The sequence below is a fragment of the Macaca mulatta genome, chromosome 14 (assembly GCF_049350105.2).
Source record: "Macaca mulatta isolate MMU2019108-1 chromosome 14, T2T-MMU8v2.0, whole genome shotgun sequence".
In the NCBI taxonomy this organism is placed as follows: domain Eukaryota; kingdom Metazoa; phylum Chordata; class Mammalia; order Primates; family Cercopithecidae; genus Macaca; species Macaca mulatta.
In genome coordinates this window covers 32,616,366-32,644,044 of record NC_133419.1, presented here as the reverse complement: position 1 = coordinate 32,644,044, position 27,679 = coordinate 32,616,366, and the positions used below count along the sequence as shown (strand labels likewise).

Genomic DNA, 27,679 nt, shown 5'->3' with positions numbered 1-27,679 from the left:
ATACCAAAATCTTAGCAATCACTTCTTCTAGGTGGTGAGACTGCATGATCTTCACTTTCTTCTTTTAAAGTTTCTATACTGTCTACATTTCCTAAAATGAAAATATATGACTTATGAAATGATTAACAAGCTACTTTTAATTTGAAAGTGAATGGATGCTGAAAGATTTATTTATGAATGCAAGTCTATATTTATTGCTATAAGGAATCAGAGGGTGTATGAATTACTTGCCATTTATCACTCTCAAGCTATGTTGTATTAATGAATATTAAAACGATAATATATATCTCCTGGCTGGACTACTGCCATGTTCTCCAAGCTGGTCTATGTGTCTTTAGTTTTGTCCCACTCTAGTCTATCATATCATCAATAAAATGATCTTTCTGCAAGGTAAATCTGATCATTTTACTCCCTTGCTTTGAAGCCCAAAGTTCAAAGAGTCAAGAATAAACTTCTATGAATGGACAATGTGCCCTCTTTAGTCTGTCTTCTGCCTTTTTCAACTGTTTCTGCTACTTATTGCATTGCCAGCATCCTATATTTGCAACTATTCCAAACTACTTCTAGTTTCTATATTGAATAATGATATTACACATTTCTGTTTGCCTATGTTATTCCACATACTTGAAATGTTATCTCTGTCTGGAAATTTCTTATTTTTGTCAACTCAGCTAAAAATTCTCCTACTGTGTGAGGTCTCCCTTGAGCAGCCCCTCCTCATCTAAATAGAGTTGATCTCTCCTTCCTTTGTGCCACTACTCTTACTCTGAATATGCTGCTTTAAGCACTTTTCACACTACACTGCAATTACTTTTTAACCTGTTTCTTCTACAAATTGGAAATTCCTTGAAATGCCATGTGTTTTTTACTGTATTCCTATAATTTTCCACTGCATATGACACAGACAATAGTCAATAAATATTTATTGAATATGTACACAGATAAAATGAATTAAATGAATGTTAGCAAGCACATGTATTAAGAATATCTACTTTATTAAAGACATGTATATTATAAAAATAAAAATATCTGCTTTAAGGACTAATTACAGAGCTCTTTAAAAATAGTATACTTCCCTAGAACGTATATTACAGGATTTTAAAAATTTAGATTTCCAGCCATACCAGAGCACTTGACTTGCCTTCCCACTGTAAATAGCTAGAAAACTAGATATAGTGTATGAAACAACAGTTTTCAGACAACGAACTACAAACAGGGAAAACTGTGCTCTCTGAGAGAAAGAGGAAAAAGTGAGATGAACCCTATGATTACTCAGGCTTACTACCTAGACACTTTCTACACCACAGCACAAGGAAGGGGCACTCTTGCAAAGCAAGATGGTCTGAGTTGAGAAGACAGACATCAGAATTTAAAGAGACTAAACTGGCTGTCATTTGTGAGGCAATGTACTGAAGATGAAGGAGCTACCCAGAAAAAGAGCTCTAGACATCTGCTATTTAATCTGTTGCTGAATATTAAGTGGGACATGTGAGGAGTAAAAGTCCATGAAGACATACAGGGGAGCCACAAGCTGAGCAATTTCCAGAGCTCCCACAGGTCTAGGTAAACTCTGAGTTCCAACAAGCCAGACAGGAACGAACTTACTGATAAGTTCACAGTTATGATTAAAGATTTCAACATTCTTCTTCCACTAATTGATAGATTACACACACACACACACACACACACGCACACACACACACACAATCTATAAGGATAGAGAAGACTTGGACAATACCAACCAACTTGACCTAATTGACATTTATAAAACATTCCACCAACCAACAGCAGAACACACATTCTCTTCAACAGCACATGAAATATTCACCAAGGTAGACAATACACTTGGCCAAAAAATAGGTCTCAGTTTCTTTCAAGAAAGAAAGGAAGGAAAGGAAGGAAAGGAAGGAACGAAGGAAGGAAGGAAGGAAGGAAGGAAGGAAGGGAGAAAGGAAGGAGGGAGGGAGGGAAGGAAAGGAGAGAGAGAGAGAGGAAGACAGAGAGAAGGCGAGAGAGAGAAAGAAAAAGAGAGAGAGAGAAAGGAGGGAAGGAAGGAAAGAGAAAGAGAGAAGGAAGGAAAGAAGGAAAAAAAGAAAAAGAAAGAGAAAGAAAGAAAGAAAAAGAAAGAAAGAAGGAGGGAGGGAGGGAAGGAAGGAAGGAAGGAAGGAAGGAAGGAAGGAAGGAAGGAAGGAAAGAAGAGGAGAAAGAAGCAAGCTAGCTGGTGTAGTGGTGTGCACCTATAGTCAGGCTGAGGTGGGAGAATTGCTTGAGCCTGGCAGATTGAGGCTGCAGTGAGGTGTGATCACACCACTACACTCCAGCCTGGGTGACAGAGCAAGACCCTGTTTCTCTCTTTCGACAGACATATAGGCAGGCAGGCAGGCAGGCAGGCAGGCAGGCAGGCAGATAGATAGATAGATAGATAGATAGATAGATAGATAGATAGATAGATAGATAGATAGATAGATAGATAGGCAGGTAGGCAGATAGATAGATAGATAGATAGATAGATAGATAGATAGATAGATAGATAGATAGATAGATAGGCAGATAGATAGATAGATAGATAGATAGATAGATAGATAGATAGATAGATAGATAGATAGGCAGGCAGGCAGATAGATAGACAGACAGACAGATAGATAGATAGATAGATAGATAGATAGATAGATAGATAGATAGATAGATAGATAGATAGATAGGCAGGTAGGCAGATAGATAGATAGATAGATAGATAGATAGATAGATAGATAGATAGATAGATAGATAGATAGATATACATAAATGGGGTTTTGCCATGTTGCCCATGCTCAAAATGTTTTAAGATTTCTCTTGTGAGGTCTTCTCTGACCCATGGGTATGAGTATGAGTATGACCCATTGGAAATATGTTGTTAAACTTTCAAAAATTTGAGAATTTTCCAAATATATTTCTGTTAATGACTTCAAATTTAATTTAGTTGTGGTCAGGGAACATTCTAGTTAAGACTTTAATCCTTTTAAGTGTACTAAGACTTATATTTTGGCCAAGTGTATTGTGTACCTTGGTGAATATTTCATGTGCTGCTGAAGTGAATGTGTGTTCTGCTGTTGATTGGTGGAATGTTTATTTTTGTTGTTTGTTTTGTTTGAAATGGAGTCTCACTCTGTAGTCCAAGCTGGGGTGCAGTGGTGCCATCTTGGCTCACTGCAACCTCTACCTCCGAGGCTCAAGCAATTCTCATGCCTTAGCCTCTCAAGTAGCTGGGACTACAGGAGTGTGCCACCATTCCTGGCTAATTTTTTCTGTTTTAACAGAGGTGGGCTTTCGCCATGTTGCCCAGGGTGATCTCGAACTCCTGAGCTCAGGCAATCCACCTGCCTCAGCCTCCCAAAGTGCTGGGATTACAGGTGTGAGCCACCGTGCCCAGCCGGTTGGTGGATTGTTTTATAAATGTCAATTAGGTCAAGTTGGTTGGTATTGTCCAAGTCTTCTCTATCCTGACAGGCTGTGTGTGTGTGTGTGTGTGTGTGTGTGTGTATGTGTGTATACTTGTTCTATCAATTAGTGGGAGAAGAATATGAAAATCTTTAATTATAACTGTGAATTTATCTTTCTCTTTTCAGTTCTGTCAGTTTTTCCTTCATGTTTATATGTGTGTGTGTATGTTGTGTATACTTTACTAAAATACATATATATATGTATTTTAGTATATATATAGTGTATATATATTTTTTTGTATATATATATAGTTTTTTTAACTGAATGGAAAATGAGAAAACTACATATCATAATTTGTGGGATGGAACCAAAGCAGCGCTAAGAGGAAATGTTATAGCTTTAAGTGCTTATATTAGAAAATAAAAAAGGCAAATAATCTATGTTTCAAGCTTAAGCAGCTAGAAGAAAACCAATTTAAACTCAAAGTAAGCAGAGTAAAGGAAATAAGAAAATTAATAGCAAAAATCAGTGAAATAGCAAATAAACATGGCAGAGAAAGGAATGAAACTAAAACCTGTTTTGTTTTTTTGTTTTGTTTTGTTTTTGTTTTTGTTTTTTCCTGAGACGGAGTCTCACTCTGTCGTCAGGCTGGAGTGCAGTGGCATGATCTCGGCTCACTGCAATCTCCGCCTCTCAGGTTCAAGGGATTCCCCTGTCTCAGTCTCCCGAGTGAGCCACTGTACCTGGCCCAAAACCTGATTCTTTGAAAAGGTATCAATAAAACTGAAAACTTCTAACTAAAATGATCAAGAAAAAAAAGAGAGCGAGAGAGAGAAGATATAAATTACCAATACCAAGAATGACAGAGGGACATCAATTTGATCCTAGAGGACTAAATAATAAGAGAATATTATGAGCAACCCTAGCCAATAAATTTGACAACTTATGAAAAGGACAAGTTCTTTGAAAGATAAAAAGTACCCAAACTGGCTCTTTTAGGGGTCCCACAACACCCAAAATCAGTTTCATTAGGAGGACTCATAGGACTCAATATACACCCATACACACAGCTAAGATTTATTATACAGAAATAATACAAAGAAAAACAGGTAAAGAAAAAGGCACGTGAGTTGCAGTCTGGAGGAAACCAGACTTCCAAAGGTCATCTTCTAGTAGAGTCACATAAGACAAGCTTAACTCCCTACAGCATTTAATTGTGACAACATATGTGAATTGCTGTCTACCAGGGAAGTTCATTAGAGACTCAGTGCCCAAAGTTTTTTGGGGGAGGGTGCTGTTCATGCAGGTACCCTCTATCTAGCATGTGCCAAAACTCTAGAATCCCAGGAAGAGTTGTTGTTCAGAATAAACCACATTGTTTGTACTAACAGTTTAGGTACAGTGAGCCACTCTTGTCAGGAAATGGTGAGAATCCCCCCAAAATTCAAGTTTCCAGGCATCAGCCAGGGGCCAACTTTACTAGCTGGACTTTCTAAGTACAGCATTCATAGGGGTGCTATGTTAACTCTTTCCTGCACACCAACATAAGAAGAAATGAGAATCTGAATAGCCCTGTAAATAATTTAAATACTGAATTTGTTATTTAAAATATTCCCACCAAGAAAGTCTACATACCTCCACTGGTGAATTCAACCTAACATTCAATAAAGAAATCATACCAACTCTACACATTGAAAGGAATATATTCCAACTGAGTTTACTTGACCAGTGTTACTCTTGATACAAAAACCAGTTCAAAGATTGCAAAGAAAAAACAAACAAAACTTATAGATCCACATTCCTCATCAATACAAAATCCTTAACAAAGCAGTAGCAATTTAAGTCCAGTCATATATAAAAAAAATAATATATTATGACCAACTCAAGTTTATCCCAGGAATGCAAGGTTATTTTAACACCTAGAAATCAATTGATGTAATTATATGAAAAGAATAAGAAAAACAATCATAATAGACACAGAAAAATGCATTTGACAAAATTTAATGTCCATTCATGATAAAAACTCATTTGTGATAAAAGCTTAGCAAGCCAGATATAAAAGGAAACTTTCTCAAACTGATAAAGAGTATAAACAAAAACATATAGCTAAATTGATAAGAAATGGTGAAAGACTTGTCTCCATTTAAGATGAGAAACAAGGCAAGCATGCCCACTCTCACAATTGTTATTCAGCATTAGAGGGTCCTAGCTAGTGCATACATTGAGAAAAAGAAAATGTATACAGAGTTTTAGAAATAAAGTAAAACTGTCTTAAACTTGCAGACAACATGATCATATATTATAGAAACTCCCAAAGTTCAACAAAAACAACTATTATAACAATAATTTAAGAATGAGGTCAATATACAAAAACCAATTGTACTTCTAAGCTGGGCATGGCAGTTCATCCCTGTAATCCCAGCTACTCAGGAGGCTGAAGTGGGAGGATCACTTGAGCCCAGGAGTTCATGTACAGCCTGGACAACATAGTAAGACCTTGCTTGTCTCAAAAAAATGTACTTGTATATATAAGCAATTAACAATTATAAAAATTTTAAATACTGTTTACATTAGGATCCCAAGACATAAAATATCCAGGAATAAATTTAACCTAAAATTTCCAAGACCTATATGATAAAAACTATGAAACACTTCTGAGAGACATTTTAAAATATCCAAATAAACGGAAGCTATACCATGTTCATCGACTGGAAGACTCAATGCCAAACAAAACCCCACAGACTTTTAAAACAGAAATTGAGACACTGATTCTAAAAGTGATAAGAAAATACAGGACTTAGAATAGCAAAAAACTGTTTTTGGAAAAAGAACAATATTGAAGGACTTAGCTATGTTTTATAGCTTCTTTAAAAGCTACATTAATAAAGACAGTGTTGTATTGGCTTAAGTATAGACATATAATCAATGGATCATAATAAAGAGTCCAGAAATAGATCCACACATATTTGATCAACTGATTTTCAAAGAAAGTACTAAGGTACAATGGGAGAGAAAATAGTATTTTTGACGTATATTTGTGCTGGGACAATTGGAAATTCATATACAAAAATGACCTTCAATCCTTATGTCATGCTGTATACAAAAATTAACTAAAAATGTATTAGAGACCACATGCATATACTCATTTTTTTAAAGTTGAGAAACTTAAAGTATAAAACAGGCAAAAAAATCATAGTGACAGTCTTAATTTCTTTGATAGTTTGTACCCCACAACATACTTAAATTTTACCTGAAACTTTTTGTCTTCCTCAAAAGTTTTTTGATTGCATAATTTGTTATAATGTTCTTGTAACTTAATATGAGTTTCTTTAAGGGATGATAATTCATTTTTAATCTTATTAATTTCTCCATTAAGTTCTTCAGCCTGTTATAAAATGTAACCAGAATAAACAAGTATATCAAGTATATAAACATGTTTTGTCTGAAAATATTTCATTAACGAAAGTTTCAGGAAATAGTCAAAGAATCAAAACAATCACAAAGTCATTATTAATATTAAGAGCTACCATTTATTGGATTGGGCTGACTACTTAATAAGCATAATTGCATACTCATCAAAACGCTGAGGTATTATTATGCCCAATTTACAGGTAAGAAATGTGAGGCTCACAGAAGTTAAGTAACTTGTCCCAGATCAAGCAGATACAAAATGGCAGTGAGGATTTAATTCCAAAGCTAAATCTAAGGACTGTGTCCTTAATGACAACATTAAACTACCTCGTCACATAAAACAAATTTATTTAAATTCATTTAAAAAAAACAAAAAATTAAATTCATAAATAAGAACTTATGAATTTTACATTCTACAAACATTATACTTTCATTGTTTTCTTAAAGTTTAATTTTCTTGTTACAAATTGCATATACAGATTTGAATTCCACTAGATGAATACTAAGCACTAAGTGGTACCATAGAAACTGACATGTCAGCTGGATATTTATATCTATAAATTAGACTTTCACTCCCTATAAAATTTCATAATCTTTATTTTGGGGGAAAGAAATACTCTCACAGAAGTCTCAAATATGAGACAAGGTAAGTTCCACTGAGGAGAAAAATATCCTTTTGTCATGGAAAGGCATATTTGTGGTTTTATAAAAGTTTTAAAAGTTTCTTATAAAAGTTTCTCTTGAATAATTTTAAAACTCCTACCACAGATTCCACCACTGTTTGTAATATTCCTTACTATAAGTACTATAATTACTATTCCTAATATTTTTATAATTAATATTCCTCTATAAAGCCCTATACAGAGGCCAGTAGATGTAAACTCATGTTACTTTCTGTTCATTTCACCTATTTTTAATCATCTCTAAATCTATCTCTGCAAGGCATTTCTTCTCCAAGGCTAAACTTTCCATGTGTTCTTTATTCCTTCCTCTCCTATCTCCCTTCATCCTAATTCTAGAAATTTTCTCTTTCCTTCTGCCTCTCACACTACATCAGCATCTTCTCATCAGCCTATGCATATGCTCTACTCATATTCCCAATATTTTTCCTCTTTGACTCAGTTCCTCTGTCCCTCTCACCTTTTTTTTTTTTTTAAGAGGGAGTCTCGCTGTGTTGCCCAGGCTGGAGTGCAGTGGCGTGATCTTGGCTCATTGCAACCTCCGCCTCCTAGGTTCAAGCGATTCTTCTGCCTCAGCCTCCCGAGCAGCTGGGCTTACAGGCTTGCACCAACACGCCCAGCTAATTTTTGTGTTTTTAGTAGAGACAGAGTTTCACTATGTTGGCCAGGCCAGTCTGGAACTCCTGACCCTGTGATCTGCCCGCCTCAGCCTCCCAAAGTGCTGGGATTACAGGCGTGAGCCACCGAGCCTGGCCCTGTCTTTCTCATTCCTTAAAATAAAGTCTATACTTGCTACTTTCAAATTCTAACCTCCTATCGCTCCTTAATAGCCTGACTTCTGCCCTCATTGTTCTACTGTTTTCTCAAGTATCACCTGAAAATTAGCAAAAGGATTTTTTCCAAGTCTCACACCATTTACCAGCTCTGTAACATTTGACCATGTTGACTACTCTGTTCTTGAAACAGCTTCCTTTCTTGACTTCCATGCTAGTACTCTCTCTTTATCCTCCTACCTTTCTTACTGGCTCCCTCTCCCCTCCTGCCCCCAAACACACACATACACAGACACACACACACACACACACACACACACACACACACACACACCACTCACAAAATGTTGGCTTTTCCCAAGGTTCTTTCTTCTTTTGTCTTGGCTCCTGGGATAAGAAACCCAAGGTTCTTTCTTCTTAAGGAGTCTTCCTTCAAGTGTTCCATTCTTTCCACAGGTTATCTTATTTCACCTATAACTTCAAATTTCACCTTTATGCTAATAAATCTTAAATCTATATCTCCTCCCCAACCTCTCTCCTAAGATTAGATTCACATCTCCAAATGGATAGTATGCACTTCAAGCTAGATGTCGTGAAAGCACCATAAATTCTACAGTTCTCAAATTAAACTAATTATTTTCATCCACCAAATCTGCTTCTCCTTTTACATTCCTTAAGCTAGTTAATGATATTATCATTCTATGAATTATACTAACCTCAGAATCACATTTGATGTCTATTCCTCTCCCAGTACCCATTATATATAAAATGTCACTAACCATGCCAAGTCTACTTCCAAAATTCATCCTACCTCTATCCCTCTTCATTGTTCTATTGTCCTAATTCACACACTCATAGGTTCACGATTAGATTATTACATTCTTCTTATTGATTTCTTTCCATACAGCCAGCCTCCATATTGTTGCAAGAATTATTTTTCTAAAACACAATCTGCCTGTGTCACTTATTTGTTTTAAACCCTTCAATAGTTTCCCATTACTTAAATTCTAATCTCCTAGTAAGGAACTCTTCAAAAGCTGATCTCAATCTATATTTCAATGTCACATTCCACACATCCCATTTTTAATTCAGAGCAGACTATTCATGGTCCTTGAAAATGGACTTTCATGGCTCCATGATTGTTCTATTCTTTCTTAAATGAAATGCCAACAGGATGGAATGGGAAGGGTGGAGATGGGTACCTTTTGCTTAAATCCCATTTCATGGGCTGGGCGCAGTGGCTCATGCCTGTAATCCTAGCACTTTGGTAGGCCAAGGCAAGTGGGTTGCCTGAGCTCAGGAGTTTGAGACCAGCTACTGGGCAACACAGTGAAACCCCACCTCTACTAAAATACAAAAAGTTAGCCAGGCGTGGTAGCATGCGCCTGTAGTCCCAGGTACTTGGGAGGCTGAGGCAGGAGAACTGCTTGAACCCCGGAGGTGAAGCTTGCAGTGAGTCGAGATGGTGCCACTGCACTCCAGCCTGGGCGACAGAGTGAGACTCCATCTCCCCTACAATCCCCCCAAAAAAATCCTATTTCACTTTTCAAGGCCAAATTATAGTCATCTTTCCTCTAAAACTTTCTCAAGCCCAGCTAAAGAAAAATGATTTATTTTGTGCTTTCATAGTACTTTGTTAATAATACTAAAAAGTACCTTGCACTATTGTGATTAATTACGTAGTTATCTGTCCCTGCAGAGTGTAAGCTCTTTGATAATCCTTGTATTTTAGGCATCTTTGAAAACCCAGTGCCTAGAATAGTGCCTAACACATAGTACGTGCTCGATAAGTGTTGTGAATTGAGTTCTGTTTTTCCTTTTTTTTTTTTTTTTTTTGAGACAGAGTCTCACTCTGTTGCCTAGGCTGGAGTGCAGTGGCGCAATGTCGGCTCACTGAAACCTCTACCTCCTGGGTTCAAGCAATTCTCTGCCTCACCCTACCAAGTAGCTGGGATTACAGGCGCCCGCCACCACACCCGGCTCATTTCTGTATTTTTAGTAGAGATGGGGTTTCATCATCCTGCCCAGGCTTGTCTTGAACTCCTGACCTCAGGTGATCCACCCGCCTTGGCCTCCCAAAGTGGTGGAATTACAGGCATGAGCCACCAAGCCTGGCTGAATTGAATTCTTTTTGTGACCTCCCTTTCCCTAATTTCTGAACATTCTCACTTACTGTCTTTTTGTCTCTGTAACAACCATTGGTTATATATCTAGTCAAAATAAAAAGATACACATAACATTGTTATTTTTAATATTTCAATGAATTTTAAATATACTATCTAATAATATGGAAGTTTTATTAGCATAGTATTTTCTTTCACTGTTTATTTTTTTGAATGACCAAATATGAAACAGCAGTTTATATGATTCCAATTTATTTTGATCAGTATCTTTGTTTTTTTAACCTATCTTGATCCAATCTCAGTAGCCACACTACTATTGTCCTTCACTCAAGAATGGTGAAAAACTTACAGATAGAAATACAATTAAAAAGTAAATGTGATCTCTCGCTGAAGAAAACTCTTACAGAACCAAGGCAGCTTTTTCTTACTTATCTATATTCTGTTGAGTACAAAAGCACAATGGAAGCAAAATGATTGCAGAACTTAGAAATTCTAAGATGAAATCAACTTTATCCACATTTATAGATTGAGGCCTCACCAGTGAAATTGTTTATTTTTTCTTAATAGTTTTCTTTTTTTCTTGGGAGAGGAGCATGGTTGTAGTCTCAGAGAAAATGAACGTTTAATTTTCTTAGCTAAACTGATCTTTTTTTGTTTTGTTTTGGTTTGTTTTTTTGTTTTTTTTGCATGTTTGGCATATTTAAGTTTATATTTCCTTTTCACTTAAATAGTTTTCCTTATTCTGATAGCACCATTTCCATGGGCTTTTAAACATTGGGGATGAAAAGAAGGTACAGGGATAAAATGTAGATTAACTGATGCTAAAATGAACATTATTATGCTTGTTGCTTAATGATAAACTGTACTAGTATACCAATTAAGGATTTTTTAGTATTCTGATACAATTAAATACAAAATTTTTCTTAGATTTAAGTAAAACTTATCAAAACCATCAGTGAAGACTTAATCTCTCCAAACTATAAATTGAGAAAACATGTTACTTCCAAAAGAATCAAATCAAGAGTTACTTAGGTAATAATTTGAATCAAACAAAATAATCTACAGGAAATATTATCAAGCTGGTATTTAGATATCCATTACTATAATATATTGTATAGTATAATTAGCACAACAGTCTAAAACATAATCATACTTTTCCAAAATATAGCTTCATAAACTCATAGTGACTTTCTACTCTGTCATTTATTAAAAAAAAATTTTAAATGCAATGAAAATTGATATTAGCATGGAATAATCAGTTTTGGGAGTCTACCAATATTTAAAGTGAAACTTTATATTTCATAACTTGAATTTACCTCATTTTACACTATTATCTACTTTGCTGAATTAAAATTTATTATAAAATAAACAAATGTGATTTAAGGAAATAGCCATGTTTAGAACATATAAACTCTTATGATATGTTGTTAATATGATAAAATGGTAATACTACAGAAATAAACTACTGCACACATGTTCTAAACATGGCTGTAATATAGCTCAACAAAACTGCTAAGAAAAGCAAAAGAGATCAGTTAATGATAGTATAATTATTTATTTTAATCATTTACTAAAATACTATGCAATGGTTTTATGAAAAAGTAAATTAATTTTTCTTTGTCACATATGAGAGCTCAAATTATATATATATATGCATGCATATATACACAAACATGTATTCCTGTGGTCTTCCATGCATAAAAGCATTACAGGGAATTTCATTAAGTTTAGCTTTTAAAAAGCATTCACCTTTTTGGAAATATGAGACCAAGAAAAAAATGTGTCTGATTTTAGTCCTCTAATATTTTTGTAATATTTTCTTAGCATTTATAGTTATTTTAAATGTCTAAAACTATTTAAAATATTTTACTATTTTACTATTTAATAAACGTACATGTCTTTTCCAAGTTCCTAGTGCTTTTTCATGCTCGTTTTGAAGATTAAGAAACTTTTCTTCATTTCCTTTTACCTTCTCCCTTTGCAGCTCATTATCTCTTTCAAGGGTCTGCAATAAAATTAATTATCCAAAAAATAATCAATACCACATTAATGAATTTTGATGTGTTTTATGTTGCTTGGACTTTTGCTTCTAACATGCTGAAAGTGCCATACAGATCAGTGATAATGTGCTATCTCAACAATAATTTTCATAAATTAATGGAAAGGTGCTTATAGTTTAGCTAACAGAAAATAGGGGGAGGTTATGATAAAGAAATGGCTATAAAAGGGTATAAAAACATTGCCATTATTCAGTTTCACTGCATAAGTTTTAATGTGCTGAAAAAGTAATATAAAGTACAGCACTGAAAAGTATGAAATGTAGCACAATCCAGCCTAACTCTACTAAAGAAATTTAACTACCATAGAACATTTTTTCCACTATCTGTTTATTTTAGAAATTAACTGGCTAGAAAACTCTTAAATACAATTTTCATTTTAATTTCAAATTAATACTTTTTAAGCATAACTTAAATATTTACCATATTAACTTAATTACTTCATTGAACTAACATAACAGAATCACTACCACACTCTCCCTCCCACAAAATAAACTTATAGAGTAAAAATACTACCACGTGTTTTATAAGACTAGGTTTTTAAAGCTAGTAAATCAGTGTCATCAATATTATTAGGTTTTTCCAATGTCTGCTGATAATCCAAGTAAATTTCTATAAAAAGATAAACAGTGATAGAACTCCTACCTACATGCCTAATACATCTGGAATCTTTAAGTTGTTTACAGAGCTATGTACATTCAGGTGAAAAATGTCAAGCCACACAAAAGGATATATTTTTTTAAAAAAAGTAAAGTTATTCTCTCAGTTTTCCTCCCCAGAAGTAACCACTTTAGTAGTTTCTTTTATATCTTTCCAGAAATTGCCTATATAACCATAAAAGTATGTAAAAATACATATATATTTTTAAATACAGATGAGACCATATCATACACTGTTCTGTCATCTGCTTTTCTTTTTAAAAAAGTCTTGCTTACTTTCCGTATTACATATATAAATCCATCTCATATGAATTCCATATTATTCATAGTACTCTATTTAGAGAATTCTCAGTTACATCTAGAGTATCAATATGCAAAGATAAATTATGTAAAATTATGGCAACATATCTAATATGTTCTGATAATTCCATCCTTAGGTGATTTTGTCACTGTATGAAGGTCATAGAGTGTACTTACACAAACCTAGATGGTATAGCCTACTATACATGTAGGCTATATGGTATAGCTTATTGCTCCTATGCTACGAACCTGTACAGCATCTTTCTGCACTGAGTAGTGTAGGCAATTGTAACACAATAGTATTTTTATAACTAAGGCTATCTAAATATAGAAAAGGTACAGGAAAAATGAGGTATAAAAGATTAAAAATGGTACACATGTAACTATATAAGGTACTTACCATGAATGTTGCTCTGGGTGAGTCAGTGAGGGAATGGCCAGCGAATGTGAAGGCCTAGGACATTATTACTCACCAACACAGGGCCTAATAAACACTGTATACTTAGGCTACAATAAATTTTTTTTAATTTTTTCTTTCTTCAATAATAAATCAAGCTTAGTTGACTTGATAAACTTTTTTTTTAACTTTTTGATTCTTTTGAAATAACACTTAGCTTAAAACACACAGATTGTATAGCTGTACAAAAATATTTCCTTTCTTTATATTCTTATTCTATAAACTGTCTTTCTATTTTTTAATTTTTTTTTTTTTTTTTGAGATGGAGTCTTGCTCTGTTGCCCAGGCTGGAGTGCAGTGGCACAATCTTGGCTCACTGCAAGCTCCACCTCCTGGGTTCACGCCATTCTCCTGCCTCAGCCTCCTGTGTAGCTGGGAATACAGGCGCCTGCCACCACGCCCGACTAATATTTTATGTGTTTAGTAGAGACGGGGTTTCACCGTGTTAGCCATGATGGTCTCGATCTCCTGACCTTGTGATCCGCCCGCCTTGGCCTTCCAAAGTTCTGGGATTACAGGTGTGAGCCACCACTCCCGGCCTCTATTTTTAAATTTTTACATTTTTCCTTTTTAAACATTTTGGTCAAAAACTAAGACACATCATCACAGCAGTATTCACAATAGCAAATACTTAGAATCAACCTAAATGCTCATTAACAGTAGACTGTACCACATTTTCTTTCTCTACATCCATACACCATGGAATATGACACAACCATAAAAAGAATGAGATCATGTCCTTTGCAGCAACATGGATGGAGCTATTATCCTAAGAAAACTAACACAGGAACAGAAAACCAAATACCACATGTTCTCACTTATAAGTGGGAGCTAAACGTTGAGCACATATAGACACAAAGAAGGGAACAATGGACACTGCGGCCTACTTGAGGGTGGAAGGAGATCGAAAAACTACCAATCAGGTACTATACTTATTATCTGGGTGATGAAATAATCTGTACACCAAACCTATGTGACACTCAATTTACCTATGTAACAAACCTGCACATGTACCTCTGAACCTAAAATAAAAGTTAAAAATACATACATGTAACATAAAATTTACCAGTTTAACCATTTTTAGGTGTATAAGTCAGGGGCACTAAGTATATTCACAATGTCATGCAACTATCACCACTATCCATGTTCAGAACTTTCTCATCATCTCAAATAGAAATTCTGTATCCATTAAACAGGAGTTCCCATTTCCCCTCCCCAATTGTTCATTTTAACAAATACATATGTCATGTAACTCCCAGAAGATATAGAGAGCAGTTTTATTACTCCCAAAAGTTCCCTTGGGCCACTTTGCAGCACCCCTATTCTTCACTGCCCATCAATAATCTGTTTTCTGTCTCTCTAATTGTGGCTTTTGTCAAATGTCCTATAAATGGAATCACGGAACAACACTGTATGTAGCCTTTTGAGTCTGGTTTCATTTACTTAGCAAAATGCATTTGAGATTCATCCATTTTGTTGTGTGAATCAGTAGTTGGTTCTCTTTTACCGCTGAGTAGTCTGTTGTATGGATGCACCATAGTTTGTTTATACATTCACCTCTGGGTTGAACATTTGTGCTGTTTCTAGTTTTTAATGAGTATTAATAAAACCACTGTAAATATTATTTAAAAAAACTAACACACAAACACACACATTAGCCTAGGCCTACACACAGAGTCAGGATTATCAATATTAACTGTCTTCCATCTCTATATATTTTCCCTCTGGAAAGTCTTCAGGGGCAGTAATACCCATAGAACTATCATCTCCTATCATAATACTCCCTTTTCTGGAATGCTTCCTGAAGGACCTGCCTGAGGCTGTTTCACAGTTAACTTTTGTGGGGTTTTTTTGTTTGTTTGTTTGTTTGTTTGTTTTTGAGATGAAGTCGCTTGGCTGCCCAGGCTGGGTTGCAATGGCGCGATCTCGGCTCACTGCAACCTCCATCTCCCAGGTTCAAACGATTCTCCTGCCTCAGCCCCCCTGAGTAGCTGGGATTACAGGTGCGTACCACCACACCGGCTAATTTTTGTATTTTTAGTAGAGATGGGGTTTCACCATGTTGGTCAGGCTGGTCTCAAATTCCAGACCTCGTGATCCACCCACCTCGGCCTCCCAAAGTGCTGGGATTACTTAACAGGCATGAGCCACCGTGCCTGGCCAACTTTTTTTTTAACAAATAGAAGGAGTAAACTAAAATAATGATAAGAAGTATAGTATAGTAAATACATAAACCAGTAACATAGTCATTATTATCATTATCAAGTATTATGTATTATATATAATTGTATGTACTACACTTTTATATGACTGACAGTGCAGCAGGTTTGTTTATACCAGCATTACCAACAAACATGTGAGTAATGTGTTGTGCTATGACAATATGATGGCTATGATGTTAGCAGATAGGAATTTTTATCTCCATTATAATCTTGTGGAGCCACCATCTTATATGCAGTCTGTCATTGACCAAAACATTGTCATGTGGTGCATAACTATAAAACAGAGTAGTTTCTAAACATTTATAGTGTGTATAATAGATGCTTAGTACTTTAACATTCTAACAAATTTTTTTATTGATAACATACTGTATTTTAGAAGATAAATAGAACTTTAGAGAAGACATGGGAGAATAAACCACAGTCTCTATCCTAGTAATAATAAATGACCAAGAACATCATGCTTTTAAAATAGTGCACTAGCAATGTCAATCATTTCTTGTCTGCACCCAATAACTCCATCTAAAGGAAACTGCCTACTTTAGGTATTCTCTCGATTTCAGTTTTTTTGAGACATCCATCCTTCCATTACAATTTTGACCTACTTCTCTCTGTCAGCTGTACAAATTAGGTTATCTCTGAGGATGCCCTTTTTCAGTTCTGTCATGAGTCTCCTGTTTCCCAGATCCCATAGTTTCCTTTCTTGGTTTACTCCCCTGTCTTGGTAGAGCAAACATTCTATTACTTCTTGATAAAGGAGGCATAGGGTGGCAAATGTTTTGAGACCCTATATGTCTGAAGATGTCTTGATTCTACCAATACTTGACAATTTGTTTGGCTAAATACGGTACAACTCTGCTTTGGAAATCAATTTTTTCCCAACATCTGAAGGCATGGTTCAATTGTCTTCTACTTTCCATTGTTGCCACTGAGAAGTCTGAAACCTTATGTTACCATTCTCATTCTTAATCCCTGTATATGACCTACTTTCTTGTACAGTTTTAGAATATTTTCTTTATGTGTTGTACAAAATTTCATAATGATATGCATTGGTATTGAGCAAGACAAACTTACATCTGTCAGGCCTAGATAACTTTTTTGTATTAATTCTTTGGTCATTTCCTTTCCCTCTATTTTCTCTCTTCTCTCTCTGACACTCACCAGACATCTTGAACTGACTCCCCAGTTTCCTTTCCCGTTTTCCATCTTTTTGTCTTTTGGGTCTACTTTTTAGAAGACAATATTATCCTCCAACCTTTCCTTTGCACTTTTTATGTCTGCTAATATATTTATCTGAAGGGGTCTCTTTTATTCTCTAAAAGTTTCTTTATAAACTCAAAATTCTTATTTTGTAGATTAACATGTTCCCTTTAACTAAATATACTTTCTTAGTTTCTACAAGGTTTTTTCATTATCCTATTTGTTTTGTCAGTTTTTCATATTGGAGGCTGTATTAGGTTGTTCTTGCATTGCTAAAGAAATACTTGAGACTGGGTAATTTATAAGAAAAGAAGTTTAATTGGCCCATGGTTCTGCAGGCTGTACAGGAAGCATAGCACTGGCATCTGCTTCTGGCGAGGCCTAAGGAAGTTTTTACTTGTGGTGGAAGGTGAAGTGGGAGCCTGCATATCACATGGTGAAAGCAGGAGCAAGAGCGAGGCAGGCAGGTGCCACGCACTTTTAAACAACCAGATCTCGTGAAAATGAGATCATTCACTATCCTCATTCACTATCCTGAGGACAGCACCAAGCCATGAGGAATACGCCTCCATGACCCACACACCTCCCACCAGGCCCCACCTCCAACATTGGGGATTACATCTCAACATGAGATTTGGGTGGATAAATATCTAAGCCATATCAGAGGCTTTCTCCAAACGTCCAGTAATCCTTAACTACTTATTCATATTTTAAAATGAGGTATTAAAATACCAGCTGAAAGGTTTGTCAAATGGTAGGTTTCACTGTGGATGGATCTGGCTGAGCTATTTCACTGGGAAAGCTTAACTGTATCAGTTAGTCTTTTCTTTTGGGCAGATTAGTTTCCCCTGAAAGGAATCTTCCATTTTTCTGCTGGGGAATTAGGCTAGCTGCCCTCTAAATGAGGATACTGGGCTGGAAGGTCTCACCATTCAGAATTCAGACTTTCCAACCTCTTGTCAATATCATACTCTTAGTAGTAAACTGATAAACTAGCTCTCAAAAAATAAAAAATAAAAAAGCCTGATTTGAAGCATTTGCCATTTTTCATTCATGTTAAATATTCACATCATAGTTAATTTCAAACTACCATTGGTTTAACAACCAGTTCACAAAATTCCTTAATATCTAACAACCAGCTCCCACTGGCAAAAGCTGGCTCCAGCAAACCACTAGATCCCCTTCCCCCCAAACTTCAGCTGTCCCTCAGATTCTACAACAGAAACTTCCAATCTTCTGCAAAGTAGGAGAGGAGCAGTGTCTACTTGTGCAGGATGGGAAAGAGAATATGGGGTTGCAATGACTTCTTACATAGATCTAGTTTCTGGCTTCAGTTGTGATACTTGCAAATCCTGACCATTTCTGCATCTTTGATTTCGTTTCTACTTCTCTTGTGCTAAGTAAATTACCATTGTCTGTCTGGTTCCCACTTTTTAGTACTATTACTGTTTCCTCCCCATTTCCTTGTCCTTGTGGATATAATTAGTGTCATTTTATTGCAGTTTCAAAAATACGTAATGTGGGGTTAAACATGTTTAACTAGAAGTCCTGACCAGGCAATATCTAAACTCGGAAAGACTATGAGTTTATTCATGTTCATCTTTCATTCATTAAGAAAATTTAGTTTATATACTACAAGGCTACAGTAACCAAAACAGCATGGTACTGGTACCAAAACAGAGATATAAACCAATGGAACAGAACAGAGTCCTCAGAAATAATACCACACATCTACAGCCATCTGATCTTTGACAAACCTGAGAGAAACAAGAAATGGGGAAAGGATTCCCTATTTAATAAATGGTGCTGGGAAAATTGGCTAGCCATAAGTAGAAAGCTGAAACTGGATCCTTTCCTTACTCCTTATACGAAAATTAATTCAAGATGGATTAGAGACTTAAATGTTAGACCTAACACCATAAAAACCCTAGAGGAAAACCTAGGTAGTACCATTCAGGACATAGGCATGGGCAAAGACTTCATGTCTAAAACACCAAAAGCAACGGCAGCAAAAGCCAAAATTGACAAATGGGATCTCATTAAACTAAAGAGCTTCTGCACAGCAAAAGAAACTACCATCAGAGTGAACAGGCAACCTACAGAATGGGAGAAAATTTTTGCAATCTACTCATCTGACAAAGGGCTAATATCCAGAACCTACAAAGAACTCAAACAAATTTACAAGAAAAAAACAAACAACCCCATCAAAAAGTGGGCAAAGGATATGAACAGACATTTCTCAAAAGAAGACATTCATACAGCCAACAGACACATGAAAAAATGCTCATCATCACTGGCCATCAGAGAAATGCAAATCAAAACCACAATGAGATACCATCTCACACCAGTTAGAATGGCGATCATTAAAAAGTCAGGAAACAACAGGTGCTGGAGAGGATGTGGAGAAATAGGAACACTTTTACACTGTTGGTGGGATTGTAAACTAGTTCAACCATTATGGAAAACAGTATGGTGATTCCTCAAGGATCTAGAACTAGATGTACCATATGACCCAGCCATCCCATTACTGGGTATATACCCAAAGGATTATAAATCATGCTGCTCTAAAGACACATGCACACGTATGTTTATTGCGGCACTATTCACAATAGCAAAGACTTGGAATCAACCCAAATGTCCATCAGTGACAGACTGGATTAAGAAAATGTGGCACATATACACCATGGAATACTATGCAGCCATAAAAAAGGATGAGTTTGTGTCCTTTGTAGGGACATGGATGCAGCTGGAAACCATCATTCTTCGCAAACTATCACAAGAACAGAAAACCAAACACCGCATGTTCTCACTTATAGGTGGGAACTGAACAATGAGATCCCTTGGACTCGGGAAGGGGGACATCACACACCGGGGCCTATCATGGGGAGGGGGGAGGGGGGAGGGATTGCATTGGGAGTTATACCTGATGTAAATGACGAGTTGGTGGGTGCTGACGAGTTGATGGGTGCAGCACAGCAACATGGCACAAGTATACATATGTAACAAACCTGCACATTATGCACATGTACCCTAGAACTTAAAGTATAATAATAATAATAAATAAATTTAAAAAAAAAAAGAAAATTTAGTTTAAAATTTAAAATTTAATGAGCTCCTATGATGTGCCAGACACTGTTTTAGGCTTTTATGCTACATCAGTCCTTATGGAGTATATATATGTGTGTGTGTGTGTGTGTGTGTGTGTATATATATGTGTGTGTGTGTGTGTGTGTGTATATATATATATATTTTTTTTTTTTTTTTTTTTGAGACAGAGCTTCACTCTTGTTGCCCAGGCTGGAGTGTAATGGTGCAATCTCAGCTCACTGCAACTTCCGCCTCCTGGGTTCAAGCAATTCTCCTGCCTCAGGCTCCTGAGTAGCTGGGATTACCGGTATATGCCACGATGCCCATCTAATTTTGTATTTTTAAGTAGAGATGTTGTTTCACAATGTTGATCAGACTGGTCTCAAATTCCCGACCTCAGGTGATCCACCCACCTCTGCCTCCCAAAGTGCTGGGATTACAGGTGTGAGCCACTGCGCTGGGCCATGGAGTTTATATTCTATCAGGGATTGTTTCCTGGCCTTTTGGCTATATTCCTATATTCTATCAGGAAATTATTTGGAATATTTTGCATCTGGATAACAGAGAGAGCTGATCTAGTAATTTTGTTAGATCAGCTATATTAAGACCACAACTCCTAACTTGCCCCTTCATGAGCTCTAAGTCCAGTACTTATGTACCGTTGAATTCTACAGAGTCTAGGGTAGTCATAAATATACAGTTATGTGTTTCTCTGAGTTAATGGCGACTGTCAATATAATTCCAGGATCTTTTGACTATGACTACCAATAACTTAGATAATGCAAATGCCTCTTTTTTGAAAACCATCTCTGAAAAAAATGGATATTGTGAAAATTCAAAGTGAAACCATTTGCTAATGCTTTAATCTTCCAAAAACTAACTAAATGATCCTAGTTAATACTATGAAAAAATACTATGGAAAAAAATAAGTAAATTATTCTTGTTAATACTATGACTATAGGAACATAACTATGTGTATAACTGGACTAATCTATAACTAAATCACAATAGAAAATATTTCCTATCATGAGAATTTAGCTTTCTGTGCTCTAAATTTTACTACTAGAAAAGTAAGACAGATGACAGCATGATTGCAGAGCACTGAAAAACAGTTGGCCATTATCAAGAGTAATGATCCCTTTTAGTACAGGTGGAATGAGAATGCTCCTCAAGAAAACACTTGAGATATCTATGCAGCATAATCCTCAGCAACAGTTCAACATTAATATTTCGTTACGCTATATTTCAGTGGTTCTCAGATATCAGTCTGCCGACAATATCCATGACAAAATATTCACTAGTCCAAGGCAAAAAATGTCAATATAAGGTCATCAAATGCCTTTTCTTATAAAGGACTATCCTTTATTCTGAGATTATATCCTTAATATATGTTTGATGTTAAAATGTTCTCTTTCATAATATGATAGTAATGATAGATTGTATTGTTTGCATTCTTAATATCTTTACTTATCAAAATAAAAAGCTGACAATTCTATCCTGTTTTTGACAATACTTTAAAATTTTAGTTTACAAAATCTAGCTTCTCTATGTACTATCAAGGTTCAGGTAATACTTGTGGCAGTTAAAGAGAAAGGCATTTGAGGGAAATAGAGAGAGGCATTTGATTATCTAATGATTGGTAGTCATAGTCAAAAGATCCTGGAATTATATTTATAGTCACCATTAACTCAGAGAAACACATAACTATATATAGGCTCTGTAGAATTCAGCAGTATGAAGAGGCAAGTTACGAGTTATGATCTTAGTATAATTGATCTAACAAAATTGCTAGATAAGCTCTCATAGATCTAGGAAAAATATCTTAACAGTATGTTGTAGAAATAGTGCTGGATTAGAATCACAACAGATTTAATCCTAATTTTATCACTAATTTTGAGGCTTTGAACCACACTGCCTACATTTTCTGAGTCTCTCTTTTCATTAAACAAAATGGTTGGATTAGATGATCGTTAATATTTTGTTTGGCCTAAAAATCTATGTTTCAACTCATTTATTTGGATTAGAAGATGCTCTTGGTAACAGCTATTCATAAAGAACCTAGTTAAATTATATCATATGTTGCTTGGGAGAAGGTTCAACACATTAGAGAAATAGTTCCAGTTATCTAACTACAGAGTGGGCAGGGGAGATGGGAGGTGAGTACTTGCTAACAGCTGGACTTTCAGAGAAACTTTTTTTGCTAGTCTTATATTGGAATAGGTGAATGGATTAAAAGAAGGGAGAGGTCTGACGATAGGATACCACCCCTCCCTCCCTCTTCTATAGTATTTGGGACACATAAGAGAAATAAGGAAGGCAAAACTTTCGTTACATGATAAGCCATAGAACATCAATGGTGAGGAGATATTAATAAATTTTGCATTGCTGAGGTTCAATTTGGTTCCATTCAATGATAGACTCTGCATAATTTGTTGGGCCTGGTACAAAATGAAAACCACAGGGAAAAAAGTGCTACTAAAGGTACTAAAATATAAAATTTTTTCCCTTCTTTGCAGCCCCTCTCTCTCTTTCAATTTGTCATGGTGCTTTTTATTTTCTATTTAATATCATGATCCCCTAGGCTTGGGGATACTCACCAGGCAAATGCAGACCCTCATAACGTGCCTAAGGGCCTCATCACACAACTCAGCATGACTGAGAGCCAACAGCTACCAGGGTCCCTGTCCTGCCAGCGGCTAGACCCATCTACTATGTCCTGGACATGGGTGGGGAAGTGAATTCTTCCCTTCCCGTGGGCCCTTCACTCCAACCCATGGCAAATGGGTGACTCTCAAGAGACTGCAACTGCCAGGAGGTATGCACTCAGTACCTGGACTGGGGATTCATCCTCCCTGCACACTCCCACCAAGTCACCTGCCTAACATTTTAAGGCACTGCCAACCTGCTACAAAGACAACTGTTGTTATGCCTTACCCCAAAATACTGTGGGGTATAGGCACCCCACCTAGGCCCTCCCCACCTGCACCTACACCCTAACCAAAGAGTGAAGGTCAACAGTAGAACACAGACCTTTCCTCGCAAATGTGACCCAATCAAACTACACCAGTGGCAGGACAGGAACCAGGAGTAGGAGGCAAAGCAGGATGTAGGTCCCCAGAGGGTGGAAGAGCCAGCAGCCAAGAACCAGTACTGAGAAGTAATGGAGACAATACCTGAGCTGAAGATCTAAGCCCCTAGCACATGCTTCATTACCATTAGACTTCATTTACAAATTGTAAATTCAAAATAAAATCTTCAAGACAGTGACCATGAAACATTAAACCTGAAGCAGGAGGCCCTTCTGAGTCTGGATCCCTATGATGCCAGTGCACTGGTCACATACTCATGAAACTGGCCCTGGCCTTGACTGACGGTAGTTTTTATGTGGGAGGTAATTGTAGTTTTCATGGGAAATGTTCAGCTTTACCCCGAACCCCTTCAGAAGGATAGAAGTATCTTCTACTGGCCACCCCAGTGGAACATACCCCCAACCCCTTTTCTGAATTGGACATCCCATCACTTGGCCCAGTGGCATACAGGGCAGTTCCTGCTCCTCCACTAATCTCCATGGTTCCTTCATGTTAAGCCAAATAACCACTAAGGTTTTTTAAGAATAATACACTTCAAGCTCCACTGGCACAGATTACTCTAAAGACTTTTCTTTTTGAAACTTGTAGACCAAAACTGGGCATCAGTTGATATGTTCTTGGCGAACTTCCAAACTTCAAGAAACCTATGCCTAGCTGGCTGTGGTGGTGGGCACCTGTAATCTCAGCTACTCGGGAGCTGAGGCAGGAGAATCACTTGAACCCAGGAGGTGGAGGTTGCAGTGAACCAAGATCATGCCACTGCACTCCAGCTTGGGTGACAGAGTAAGACTCCATTTCAAAAAAAGAAAGAAAGAAAAGAAAAGAAAAGAAAAGAAAAGAAAAGAAAAGAAAAGAAAAGAAACATATGCCAACCGCTTCCACATGAGCTTATCACATTTTACTCTACTGGTAACACTAGAGTGGACCTTCACCTTTCAACAGCATTTCAAGCATCTAGCCAGGGAACAAATGGCAGTCTCCACTTCTTGTATCTCAATCCCTATAAGAGATTTTCTTGTACATTTCTTCATTTAGCTTCATAAGGGGAAATGCACCGGCCTCTGCTAGGGATGTAAGAGAAAAAGCCTCTCTTTTTGAACACTGCACTCCCAAATTATCAATGGCCAACAATGTCTTCTCCTTCCCAGTCATTTTCTTATATATATTGGAAAGAGGATGATGAGGTGATTATTGTGGTAACCGTGCCAATTTTATCACTATCCTGTGAAGAGAAATCTACCCCAAACTTCTGAGAGCTGGCTGAATGCTCTCTTAAACTGCAGTTGACACTTTCGCCTTTTATTTTCAGTGTTGGATTGTGACCACAATTCTAAGGAAAAAAAAAAATCCTATTCATTCTGTTGTAACAGAGTGGATTTTTCACTTTGTAAAATGAAGTCGGATACTTGATAAAATTTAACATTTCACTAGTGACATAAATGTTGAATAATATATGTTCATTACTTTAGACACTGAAAACAAGTTGATGAAGGAAGTCAATATCTTACCCCTAGCATTCAAAATAATTTCAATAAAACTGGACAGAAGAATAAACTAAACAGGGGAAGTTAATTAGATGAAAATATACTAAAACACAGATAGACAGATAGATAGATAGATAGATAGATAGATAGATAGATAGATAGAACCTGATTATTTTCTTTTAGCCTCTTCAATTCTGCCTCCATTTCAGTATTAGCTTGAATTTGTTGCTGAAGTAACTGCTGCATATGTTGGAAAGAAATGATGATATCCTTTGAAAATACACAAATATGATATATCAATTTAAAAGTTTTAAGATAGTAGGTGTGTTTCTAAGCTCATTCTTCACATACATTTTCTAGTTTCCTCATTGTATTTATAGTTTAATTTTAATACTTTATATTAAACTAATGACACATCTAATGGTATCTAAAATAATTTCTATTACATTATTTTCAAGAGTCCCTCAAATAATTAACAAAGTTTTTTGGAATAAACTGTGGATTCTAAGACACACGTGAATAATTCAAAACTAAAATAAACATTTGTTGGCTACCAACCCCCCAACAGTAAACATATCACTACTAAAATGTCATATAAGGTATAATATTATAAAATGTCATAATGGGCTAGGGTGTCATGGCATACATTCAGAGTCAAATGGAGGAAAAGCAGAAGAGAAAAAAGAAAGAAGAGGAATATTCTTTTACACATCTTTTAAAAAATGGAATAATTATAAGCATCAAATAGACAAATGAGAATATAATGTCCTGAAAAAATATGCACTACACATAAATAAACTTCAATAATTATCTGTTAGGGTATAACTGGTCTAATCTATCAAGGAAAAAATTAAGGTATTTTTAATGAAAGTATATTGAGACTGATTTTTAAAAGTATACACATGTATATTTAATACACATTAGCTGAGTGCCTACTATGTGCTATGCATGATCCACTTAATTTATTTTTCACATTTTATCTGATTTTTAGAATATTTACTGACTTCCAAATGTCTTATGATGGCTTACCTGTTTTTCTTCTTGAATACGTGTAATCTCTTCATTAATCTTCTCATTTAATTCCAGTTCCTTTAAAATTTGAATAGTTTTAAAGTTATGATAGAAAATTCAGCAAATTCTACATTCAATTCAGTACTAAACAAACTTTGGAGTATTATGACCTATTACTACCCCCAGAGTACCAACATTTGTTTTTTTGTTTGTTTGTTTTGAGACTGTCTTGCTCTATCACCCAGTCTGGAGTGCAGTGGTGTGATCTTGGTTCACTGCAACCTCTTCCTCCCAGGTTCAAGTGGATTCTCATGCCTCAGCCTCCCAAGTAGCTGGGATTACAGATGCCTACTAATATGCACAGTTAATTTTTGCATTTTTAGCAGAGATGGGGTTTCACCATGTTGGCCAAGCTGGTCTTGAACTCCTGACCTCAAGTGATCCACCCACCTCGGCCTCCTAAAGTGCTGGGATTACAGGCATGAGCCACTGCACCCAGCCCAAAGTATCCACATTTGTTTGTGGTTTAAACAGTGACTTCAGTGAACTGAAGAAGATATTATATACCAACATAAGTTGGTGCACACTTGTAAATGTTAAAAACTATAAAATTTCTCATCTCCAAAGCTGTCCTGGAAACACCATTGTACCACAAGATTATTCAAAACCATATTCAAGTGGAAATTAAATAGTTCTAGCCAAATCTTATTGTTCTAAAGTCTATGGCAAAAATTATCTAATAAAAAGAAAACAGATTCATAATACCTTTAACTATGTATATTGACTTTGCAAAGAAGGAACATTTTTGTGTTATAATCCTGAAACTCTCATAAGTTTTATTGAAAATATTAATGTTATAAACAAATACATTTAATAAAATACCATGTTGAGTCTTTCTTGAAGTTCTTGAAATTTTTGTTCTTTAATTGTTAGATTGATGTTTTCTTCTCCCATCTTATATTGACATGTGACTTTGGACTTTATCAAGTCTGAGGCTGCTTTTTTTAGTTCCTTAATAAGAAACATATTAAACAGAAAATTCAGTACACATATTTCACTTAAAAAAGGTACTTTCCTGACAGTGTCAAAGTTCATCCTTAAGCCTATAATTACAATTTGTTATATTTCATATATCAAAATAATACTGTTGGTCCATTAAAGTGTATTTTCCCTAGTTCCCTTGCAAGATTAGCCAAGGTGGGAACATAACCTGTGGTTGTGGATCAGGCAAAGTTAATCAATCATAAAGAGATTGACTGCATGACTTTGAATCTTAAAAGGAGTGTACTAACATAATCAACTAACCAGAAGTACAGCCGTTTCCATTATTTATTCAACAAACATCTTCTGAGATAAAAAGATAACAAGGAAATCTCAATTCCCAAATTTATTAGCCTCTAATAGGAAAAATTATGTAAGAAATTATTACAATACAATGTAATGAGTGCTACATTAGAAAAATGTATTAAAAAAAAAAAAAAACAAAGAAACTGGGGGTATCAACAAGGTATTACATGCAAAGGTGGTATTTGAACCGAATCTTTAAAGATAAATTTGCAAAGAAGACAACAAAGGGGTAGGCATTCCAGGCAAAAGGTTCTACACGCACAAAGCCACAGAAACATGAAAGAGCATGATATTCTTCAGGGAAACAGAACTAATAAGATATGACTGGAGCTAATGTGTTATTTCAGGGGACAGAGTAGAAT

General features: G+C 35.9%; 1 protein-coding gene across 1 annotated transcript in view; it reads right to left on the bottom strand.

Moving 5' to 3' along the window:
- Positions 1–27,679, bottom strand: part of CCDC73 (coiled-coil domain containing 73) — a 130,451-nt gene that overhangs the window by 22,018 nt on the left and 80,754 nt on the right. Inside the window, exons 9-13 of the mRNA XM_077964884.1 lie at positions 26,853–26,981; positions 25,989–26,048; positions 25,125–25,229; positions 12,302–12,412; positions 6,671–6,805 (exon numbers count right to left, since the gene is read on the bottom strand). Of these exons, the coding sequence (XP_077821010.1) occupies positions 6,671–6,805; positions 12,302–12,412; positions 25,125–25,229; positions 25,989–26,048; positions 26,853–26,981 (540 nt within the window). The remainder of the gene's footprint in view (positions 1–6,670; positions 6,806–12,301; positions 12,413–25,124; positions 25,230–25,988; positions 26,049–26,852; positions 26,982–27,679) is intronic.